The 10,595-nt window shown below is 45.7% G+C and overlaps 3 protein-coding genes across 5 annotated transcripts in view; 2 read left to right on the forward strand and 1 right to left on the reverse strand.

Moving 5' to 3' along the window:
* The window catches only part of entpd1 (ectonucleoside triphosphate diphosphohydrolase 1), a 57,169-nt gene extending 54,245 nt beyond the window's left edge, over positions 1–2,924 (forward strand). For all 3 annotated transcript variants that reach the window (XM_080747134.1, XM_080747136.1, XM_080747135.1), the window contains exon 10: positions 706–2,924. In XM_080747134.1, the coding sequence (XP_080603260.1) occupies positions 706–912 (207 nt within the window). In that variant the 3' untranslated portion in view covers positions 913–2,924. The remainder of the gene's footprint in view (positions 1–705) is intronic.
* Positions 2,925–5,121: 2,197 nt separating this feature from the next.
* The window catches only part of LOC308302987 (potassium channel subfamily K member 1-like), a gene marked incomplete at its 5' end in the record, with an annotated part of 11,851 nt that continues 6,377 nt past the window's right edge, over positions 5,122–10,595 (reverse strand). Inside the window, one exon of the mRNA XM_080747306.1 lies at positions 5,122–5,452. Within this exon, the coding sequence (XP_080603432.1) occupies positions 5,130–5,452 (323 nt within the window). The 3' untranslated portion in view covers positions 5,122–5,129. The remainder of the gene's footprint in view (positions 5,453–10,595) is intronic.
* LOC308303763 (polyribonucleotide nucleotidyltransferase 1, mitochondrial-like) overlaps positions 8,633–10,595 on the forward strand; it is a gene marked incomplete at both ends in the record, with an annotated part of 2,310 nt that continues 347 nt past the window's right edge. Inside the window, one exon of the mRNA XM_080748258.1 lies at positions 8,633–10,595. This exon is cut by the window's right edge and continues 347 nt beyond it. Coding sequence (XP_080604384.1) covers positions 8,633–10,595 — 1,963 coding nt within the window.

A 10,595-nucleotide genomic window follows, 5' to 3' on the forward strand; every position in this document is an offset into this window, starting at 1 on the left:
GGATGAAATACGATGGGGAAGTATTTTACTTGGGAACAATTTTGAGGCACTTTTACTTTAGCGTTTCCACAACATCAAGGAAATTGTAGTCCTTGACCTACATCTACTATTTCTGAAAGATGTTTGCACATTTTGAAAATCACTTTTGGTACTTCAAGTCCAAGAGTGCCTATCCTGGGTATACCCGGGATATATACAGTACATTTATTTCTCCTTACCCTGGGGGTCTGGGCTGTCCGTAGCGCATCAGTAATGGCGGCGGTTTGTTTACCACGCACGTTGGCGTGCACGCAAAGTGAAGATCCTCCATAGAAATCCATTGATCTTGCAATGAAGAAGCCTCATTTACTTGAAAAAATACATTTTGATCCCAAGGCTGGCATTTTTCACGGCGCTCGTATGTCTTTTTTACTGATCGCGGCCATGACACCCTCCTGCTTCTAAACTAGATCCGGGTCAAGGGTGAAAAAAGTAAAGTGACCAAAAATCAGCGCAATTTCCGCCCGGCCCTTCAAAATAAGAGCGATGGCCTATGGGAGGAAGTCCGGGCACTAAATGTGGTTAAGTATACTGTAACATTTTAGCTTTTGTGTAACTTTGGGACCATTGTTGTTCTAATGCTATTTTACTTTACACTACTAAAGTAAAAGCTCTGCATGCTTCTTCCACCCGCTGGTGTTAACCCTGGTGTTTGTGTGTTCGTAGATCCGAGGCAGCGACGCGGGCTGGACCCTGGGCTACATGCTGAACCTGACCAACATGATCCCGGCGGAGGCCCCGGACGCACCGCCGCTGCCCTACGAGAGCTACGTGTCCGTGGTCACCCTGATGTCGCTGCTCATCTTCGCTGTCCTGGTCATCAGCCTGCGTCCCTGCTGGCCCCGCTGCCGCAAGCAGCCCAACATCATATAAACCGCTGCTTCTCAAACTTTCACATTTCAAGGTCTCCCCTTAACTCTGACAGCATACAAATGGAACCAAACAAATGGAACCAAACGGACCCAAAATGGCCATTTGTGTACTGTCAGAGTTACAGACTTGTATGGGTCAATTTAGACCCATGTAAAGGAACCCACAGCGTCTCTTGAATCCACTTTGAGAACCACTGATATACACACCACATAGCATGGAAGGGAACGCAAGTGGAACGGGTGGTGGAACGGGTGGTCTTCCGCAGCAGCAATGGTTCTCAAACGTTATTATTCCAAGGACCCCCAACTCTGAGAGCGTGCAAAAGGGAACCAAAATGTACCCGTTTCGTTTGTATGCCCGTCAGAGTTACAGACCTGTAAAAGGGTCCATTTGGAACCCCATTCCTCAAGGAATCCTGAGGGTCCCCTGGACCTCTACTTTAAAGGAGTAGTTCACCCTAAAAAATGACTTCAATCAATTACACACCCCATGAAGAATTGAATTTGTTTTGAACGAATAATTTGATGACCGGGTCATCATCGGTCAGTAGGAGACTTGTTAGGAGAGTCTCCTAAGACTCCGTTACTGGGAATGTGACAAAAAACAAGAAAATCTCCATTCAGGACTTGGCGGGGTGTGTAATTGAATTGATAGAAACTAAGTCATTTTTGGGGCGATCTACTCCTTTAAGAACCAACGGTCGGTCTGCAGGATGGGGCCAGTGTGCAATGTGACTCAGTGTATATGTACAGATTTGTGTGTGTGTGTGTGTGTGTGTGTGTGCGTGCGTGTGCGCGTGTGTGTTAGGGCTGGGCGACATGGACAAAATCAAATATCACAATTTTTCTAACCAAATACCTCGATGTCGATATTGTGACAATAATATCAATCTTTTTCCATTTTTTCAAAAATGTTCAGACACCAGATCAGCAAGCTCACAATTGCGTTGTGACGCATTGTGAGATTGTTGATCGGCAGTTTTTTGCTATTGCTGAACATTTTTGACCAGTTTTGAAAGCTTAACCATGTAAACCCTCAGTTGACTGGAGTACCATCAACACCAAATCTCTGCGCCAAAAATAAAAATGTGTCGAATGTTTGCCCACAAATTAGGGCCGCTAGGGTTCATGTGGTTAAGTTAAAAACAACACGGCCATGTCCACAGAGAACGCCTTATGAACGCAGGGGGGGTGCTCTGGACATCATGTCCATAGCACTCATATGCAGTGTTTATTATTAACCCGCAACCGTTCAAAGCGATCATTGCTGTGCTTGACTGTCCTGATCTATGTTATAAGCACTAATGTTATAGCTTAGCTGAAACCATGTAAAACATGGACTCTCTCACGGGTTTGTCAGACACACAGCCGCCAGGAGACCCAAAAGAGCAGCACTCCTCTCCAAAAAGTTGAACTATTTTGTCCGCTTGAAGTGCCATGGGCTCGCGAGGTTTAGTATCCAGAACCGGAAGGAAGCGGGAGGAAGCGGATCAAACATTGAGGAAACCGGAATCGGTTCCATCACATTTTGGAAGGGTTTCAGCAACTGACTTCACGTCTGCTATGCAATTACAATACTGGTGGTTCTCAAACTTTCACCCCTTCACAACACTCTCGAGAGTTACAGACCTGTTGGGGTCCATCGGACCGTTAGGAGAGAATCATAAAGGATCCCAAGGCATGGTGAACTCTTTACCATAGAAATGCATGGCAGTCTGCGACACATGCCAACGCAGAAGGTGCTCTCTGTGGCCATATCACAATATTACGATATCCAAAATCCCAAACGATATATCTAGTCTCACATATCACAATATATATTGTCTAGCCCTAGTATTGGTGTGTAAAGATCATTGTGGGATAGTGTGATATGGGTGCATGTATGTGTGCATGTTGTGCATGTACTGAGTGTGTGCGTATGTGTGTGTGCACCCACTTGTGTCTACGCGTGTGTATAATGTGTCTTGAAATTATGTGAATATGCTGTTAATAAAATACTCTTGTTTATATAAAGATGCTTTGGAATGGTTGGAGTATTGTTTGCACTGAAGGCAAACGCGGTTATGAATCGCTCGGGTCACGCCAGGTCGGGAATCCAGTATTTATTTACATTTGTTCAGGGAAATACTTTACCTAACAGTAATCTCAATGCAATGTTTATACACACTTCAAACATTATGAAACAATCATTTGTACTGTACTTTGTGCATGCTGGTCTTGAAAGAAGAAAACCCACCGCTCCTGCTTTAAAACATCTGAAAACAGATTGTCAAATCTCTGGCCAAAATAGATTTTCTCAGGTTTCTTTTAAGCAGGTTTACAGATAAACCTGCATCACTGGTTCAGTGGTTTACTATGCTTTGACCCACAGGCTTTCACAGAAGAGGCTTTCACAGGGAGGCTAATTGGAAAATTAAATTAATAAGATTATTGTGGCAGTTTCCCTATTTTGGGCATGTCATTGTAAAAAATTGTCATAAATAGCATGTTTCAACAGTTTACAATGTATCGCGATGCAGTTTTCTTTTCTTTTTTTGGCATGTTGCATCTGCAGCCAGAGGCTATGGCTATATATTTGGCATGGAAAGGTGTCAGAACCTCAAAGAAATTAGGTTTTTCACTTTCATTCTCTCACTAAAGAGTCTTCTTAAGACAATTTGTGTTTATTACTGCGCTCATAAATATGGCCACTGATAAAAACAAAACAATGAAAGTGCTGCCCTCTGGTGGTCGGATGGATCATACAATACAGTTCAAAGGCTTATGGATGCAGAAGCCAATAATCTCTGGCATGAATCAAATTCAGGATAGTCAGAAAACAGAGTAAAACAACCTGGGTGTTTTTGCCCACTATTTGCCATCCCTTGGAATCCTACGTGTCACATTTTAGGCCTCCAGGCCTATTTCCATCTCGGGGCACTGGCCAAGGCCGATGCGGGCCAAGAGGGACATTTTCCTATGCAAAAATGCCCTTGTAGATAACAGCACAGCACAGGAAGTCTTCACACAGGCAAAAGGAGAACACACTGTGCCACTTTGGGAAACAGTTTTTTTTTATGATGACGTTGTCAGGATGTAGCCGAGTCCTGGGGGTTTCCCTCCGTTTAGGACCGCAGCCCTTCCTCTTAAGATGCAGATTACGGGGTTTTGGAGGAGAAACCGGAGGAAGCCGGGTTAATCAGCGCCATCCAGAGAGAGAGAGAGAGTGCCTTGCGGGCGGTGGCCCTTTTCACTGCAATGTCTGTTAGTGTTGGCACAGGTGTGGGAGGCGGAGTGCTCTTTGAAAGCGCCTGGAGGTGACTCAGTGCAATGCATGCTGGCCTGTGCTGCTGATGCATTAGACACATAAAAGCCTGGATATATTTTCTTGTGCATCGGGGTGTCACGCACCAAAAATAGCCGATCTATGATCTGGTTTTTCGGGACACGACACAATGCACCACCAAGTATAAAATCTGTAAGTAGAATTGCATGTGAAATAATGGCAGCTCATGCATGGTAAATGGTGCAATTAGCGCCTTTATCCAAGTCACTTTACAGAGATTGTGCATTACATTCACCCATTCACACACACATTCATACACCGAAGGCAGAGGAAACCACCTGCACCAACCTGCTCACTGGGAGCAACTAGGGGTTACTCTTCGACACTAACTCTGGGGGAGCCCGGCTGCCTGGGATTAAACTGGGAACCCTCCGTGTTCTACTCTACCCCTGAGCCCTGCCGCCCTATGCTCAACCATACACATAATATAAATGTACACAATAATAGTTCTCTACCAGTGTTGGTCTAGTTCATAAACTAGTTATTAAATAATAATAATATACTTCTATATACAATATACTTCTTTCCCCAGGACCTTAGTGACTTTGAGGTACTAAGTTAACAATGAACGTGATTTGTTCTCGACTATATTAGTCAATAATTTATACTTCTAGTAGGTCGCAACGTGGAAAAAGTACAGATCTACAAGCTGTCGACACGTTGCGATTCAACACATTGTTAGCTCGTAGATCTGTGCTTAATGAGCATGCACCCTCTTGAAAATGTCAACTATGATGTGTACATGCAAAAGTAATAAATAACTCGTAAATTAGTTATCTTTCTTAGTAATTGCCCGACACCGTTCTCCACTCAGCACTCAGCAGACATCAGAACAGTCCGTCTGACCAGTATATGTCCATCATACACACACACACGCTGTGAACCAGCTGATCTCAGCTCAGCTTGCCATTGGCCGTGGCGGCGGCAGCAGCCGGCGTGTACGGCGTCGAGGGGAAGTCCTTGTTGCTCTGCTGCCGCAGGGAGGCGGCCTGCTGGGACACGGACGAGATGACCGGCGTGTGGTGGTGGCGATCGTCCAGGCCCTCGTCGTCGCCGTCGGCCACGTGCTCGTGCTCCACGATGGTGGCGGTCTCCGAGTCCAGCTCCCTGGTGCTCTGCTCCCGGTAGAAGCGCCGCCGGAGGCTCTTCATCTGGGGCAGCTCCCAGCCGGTCTCCAGCACCACCAGCATGCACACCAGGCCCACCAGGAGGTAGACTGCATGGGGAGAAGGAGAGGACATCCAATGAAGAACAGCAGGGGCGTCACAAGGGGGAGGGGAGGAGTGGGACAGGGTTACTAGGGCCCAAGGAGGAGGGGCCTGGAATTATTTTATACTTTAGCTATTGAAAAATAGATCTACAAGGCGAGCTTGTAGATCTGCTATTTTTGAAAAGTCGTGAAAGTGTGCAAATCTTATATGTATTGTTTTAAGCCAAAATTTGTAACTCAAATTTTGCTTCTGGGGGGTCCCTGGAACTAAATATTTTGAGATGAGGCTCCGTGGCCAAATATAATTTTGGGGGTCCTTCACATGAAAAGGTTTGAGCACCACTGACATAGAAAAATAGGTTTTTCAAAAAACCATAAAAGGATTTGAAATATTCAAAGATATTTTCAAGATTTTTCAAAAATAGATCTACAAGCTTGCAGCGCGGCACTCGGTGCCATGCTGTGAGATTGTATATCTGCTATTTTTCATTAGTTAAAGTACCCAGGGCCCAGAACACCCCTGAAGAACAGTACAGTGTGGATAAGAGAGACCTGTGCCAAAGATTTTTCAAAAGTAAGGCAAAAACAACCATTTTCTGCACAGAAACAGAGAGAGCAGGGACTCCCCCACTATCTGTATGAAAATGGTCTTGCAAGTAAATGTTTTCCATAGATTTCATAGATAGTTGGATCATGCTATTTGTATTGGACAGTTAACCATTTTAAACCCTCAATATTTAGTCAACTTGACCGTTGGCTCTTTTTACCTCTATGCCAACTCTCCCAAAATAGCTGATCTACACAACGCCTCACGCTGCGAGGCATTATGAGCTTGTAGATCTGCTATTTTTGGCTTATGTTCCCCATCACACTAAGATTTGGCAGAGGCCCTGTAGTAGCTCTGAGGACCCCCTAGGGGTCCCTGCCCCCCTGTTGAAGACTTAAGCAGTCTGTGTGCAGTAAACTCAGCTCAATATAATATCAAAGTCATGGGGCCCTATATTTAGATGATCTATGGCACATGGCAGGCAGCACATGGTCTAAAAGCTGTGCCAACTCCAAATTTGTTAGACGGCATGAAATGCAGGAGTAAAGTACCACCGCACAAGGAGTAAAGTGGTTGCATTTAGTTTCTGGATGAGTGTTTTGGGCATAGAACATAAATTAGATCAAGTGTGGTCTCCCATTCCCTTTACGAGCTAGTGTGCCACTGCATCATAGTGCATTGTTATTTAAATGACAGTATTGGCAAGTTGGAGGAGACAAAAACGATTTTCTGCCGAGGAAATGGATCTGCTGGATTGTGCACGATCTGTTAAACCAGAGGTGAACCACCATCCATGGCTGTGCTGCTGTAGCCTGGCATAGCCAGCCTATATACTAATGCAGCTAACTAACTGCAGTATCCCCTTATCCCCTAGGACAGGGGTTTTCAAAGTGGGTGACGGGGCACCCTGGGGTGCTGCGACGGCAGTCCAGGGGTGCCGCGAGATCATTTGATAATATTTGGAATTTATTTGGACACTTGAAGAAATATTTAGTATCATTTTAAACTTGAAGTACAAAGTTATTTTCAGTCAGTTCTAACCAAAATGGCTATTATCTCAATGTTTTCATCGCAACATAATCACTAAAATATCGTCACTGTCAGGCAGAAACCTCTGTTGCACAAAACTAGTGAAAACAGCCTATCTAAAAGCACACAACGCCTCGTAGATCTGATGTTTTCACTAGTTTAGTACATTTTATAGATGATAAATACAAAAAGAAAGGTTTTGGACATACAAGGTTTCCACCCGACAACAATGATATTCTATAAATTTAAGGTGCTGGGAGTGAAAAATATAATGTAGGGGTGCCTCGGATTAAAATAATATTTATAGGGTACCCTGAGACAAAAACGTTTGGGAACCCCTGCCCTAGGAGCATCCCCTCCTTGTTTTAACATGGGTGGATGGTCTAGCTGAGCTAGGCTAGTGCTGCTGCTGCTGCTGCTGGCATATTTTGGGCCTGCCGTCTTTATGGGAGTTGGCCCAAGAAATGGTTGATATCTTGACAGATGAACTTAATAACACACCTCATTAACACGTTGCAGTCCGAAATAGAATGGGGGTTGGTAGATTAGCCGTGAAATTTCTATTATTGTATTGTGATCTGAGACATAATATTATGTTTATAAACATGACCCCGCAGCCCCTCCATCTTGAACAGCGCCGCTGTTTTTTCTTTTTTTTTTCCCCCCAGGCCAGTAACTCACCATGATTTTCTCGATCTCCGTTGGGATAGAATGGGGGTTTTGGCCGATCGTCGATGTCCCCGTGCGTTTCGCGTGCGCGATCCTTTCACGTAAATGTCCCCGCAAATAGTCCATGTGTGACTGAAGAACAGACCTGAAAAGTTTCGCTAGCATAGCCCCAAGCATGGCTGCAGGAGGAGCTCGAGTGTGTAGACAGTAAACGGATGGGTGGAAGGTGCCTTGGAGAAGGAGAGGCGCTGACGTCACCTCTGCTTCATGCACGGTCTGCATGAGCCATCAGTGCACGGGTGGTGACTAGGGAAGGTTAGACGATCGCCGATTTTCGGATCAAAAGCTTTTATTCCGGTTTTAAAGACAAAGTCCGGGAATGTGCGACGTGGCTGAGAGTCCCTGGGGGGATGTGCGATATAGTACGGTTTTAACATTAAGGGGCTCCCCTTGGCTTAGAAGGTGTTAAAGGGGGGTACAACTCATTCAATAGTTCAAAAGTCTTTCCCTGGTCTTGACCACCTAAACCCTATATGGTTGAGTGGAGTCCCTCAGGGCTCTATACTAAAATATTTTCAGTGTAATTGTTTAGAATGTTTCATTGTCAAGCTCAACGTTAGGCCTTGTGGCCAATTCATGGAGAATTGGAGAACCTGTTTGACCTAAACATGGAGATTTGGATAACACTATATATGGAGATAGTCCATCATATGAGACTGCCGTCATAGACGGCAGCCGTTAGGCCGGCAACAATGGCAGCATGCGTTGTCAGACTGATGTCATCACTATGACATCAGACACCAGCCAGCATCATCACTATGGGATGAACTATCACGGAAGCCCCCATGTGCACGAATACAACCTAAAGACACACTATTCCCAGAAGAATATTTTTATTTGTATTGTTGTATTGTATTGTTGTATTGTTTTAAATAGATATTATGCATTCGCTGCGGCTCCGGCCGTCACTGGCCCGTTTAGGTGTCTGTTTATGTTACCAGAGTGTGTACAGCAGCCATGGAACTGTACGAAAAGTCGTGGTGGACTTGGGAGAAAAGAAACTTGAGATCTCTATGGGGAAGTTTGCCAGATTTGCAGATGGAGCTGCAGTTGTCCAGCTTGGTGACACCTCAGTGATGGTGACCGCTGTCAGTAAGACCAAACCATCTGCTACTCAGTTCATGCCTCTAGTGGTGGATTACAGGCAGAAGGCAGCTGCTGCTGGCAGAATTCCCACAAACCACCTGAGACGAGAGTTGGGCACCACTGACAATGAGATCCTCACCAGCAGACTCATTGATAGGTCTATAAGACCGCTTTTCCCTGCTGGTTACTTCTATGACACTCAGGTTCTGTGTAACCTGCTGGCTGTGGACGGCATCAATGATCCAGATGTTTTGGCCATCAATGGAGCTTCTGCAGCTCTGGCCGTCTCTGACATCCCCTGGAATGGACCAATTGGTGCAGTGCGTGTGGGCTTAATAGATGGAGAGTTTTTGATCAACCCCACAAGGAAGGAGATGACATCCAGCATTCTCAACCTTGTGGTAGCTGGATCCCCCGGCGGTCAAGTGGTGATGATTGAGGCGTCGGGGGAAAATGTCCTGCAGCAGGACTTCTGCCATGCTGTCACGGTGGGAGTCAAACATACACAGCAGATAATACATGCCATCCAGCAGCTGGCACGAGAGCAGAAAGTCCCCAAGCGCACCCCGGTCAAGATCTTCTCCCCCCCAGCTGACATGGTGGAACACACACGCCAGTCAGCCTCAGAAAGGATCTATGCTGTTTTTACTAATTATACCCATGACAAGCTTTCTAGAGACTATGCCATCAACAAAATTCGACTTGAAACAGAGGAAAGCCTTAAAGAGAGATTCCCTCAGGCAGAGCCCTTTGAGTACACTGAATCTTTCAACACAGTGTCCAAAGAAGTCTTCCGAAATCTGGTGCTCAACGAGTACAGGAGGTGTGATGGGAGAGAGCTGACTGCTTTGAGGGACATCTCCTGTGAAGTGGACATCTTCAAGCCACTCCATGGCTCAGCTGTCTTTCAGAGAGGACAAACACAGGTGCTGTGCAGTGTAACGTTTGATTCTTTGGAATCCAGTATTAAAACAGATATCGTCACCACAGCTCTGAGTGGCATCAAAGACAAGAACTTCATGCTCCATTATGAGTTCCCTCCATATGCTACCAATGAGATCGGCAAGGTGGGGGGAATTAACAGGAGAGAGCTTGGACATGGGGCCCTGGCAGAGAAGTCACTGAGATCAGTCATTCCAAAAGACTTCCCTTTCACGATCAGGGTGACTGCCGAGGTGTTGGAGTCAAATGGGTCTTCGTCGATGGCCTCAGCATGTGGAGGCAGCTTGGCTCTGATGGATGCAGGTGTGCCCATATCATCCGCTGTGGCAGGTGTAGCCATTGGCCTCATCTCTAAACCCAACCCAGACAAACCTGCTGAGATCCAAGACTACAGATTACTCACTGACATTCTGGGAATAGAGGATTACCTTGGAGACATGGACTTCAAAATGTCAGGGACAAACAAAGGCATCAATGCCTTACAGGCTGATGTAAAGATTCCAGGCTTGCCTCTGAAAGTAGTCATGGAGGCAATCCAGCAGGCCACAGTTGCAAAGAAGGACATCCTAGGAATCATGAATAAGACTATAGCCAAACCCAGGGCTAACAGGAAGGAAAATGGACCTGTCGTTGAGAATGTTCGGGTGCCGGTCTCCAGAAGAGCACGCTTTGTTGGCCCAGGGGGTTATAACCTCCGCAGACTACAAGCTGAAACAGGAGTTACAATAAGCCAAGTGGACGAGGAAACATTCTCTGTTTTTGCTCCAACGCCCGGAGCCATGAATGAAGCCCAGGAATTTATCAATGAGGTCTGCA

The sequence above is a fragment of the Nannobrachium achirus genome, assembly GCF_963921795.1.
Source record: "Nannobrachium achirus genome assembly, chromosome: 18".
NCBI classification, from domain to species: Eukaryota; Metazoa; Chordata; class Actinopteri; order Myctophiformes; family Myctophidae; genus Nannobrachium; species Nannobrachium achirus.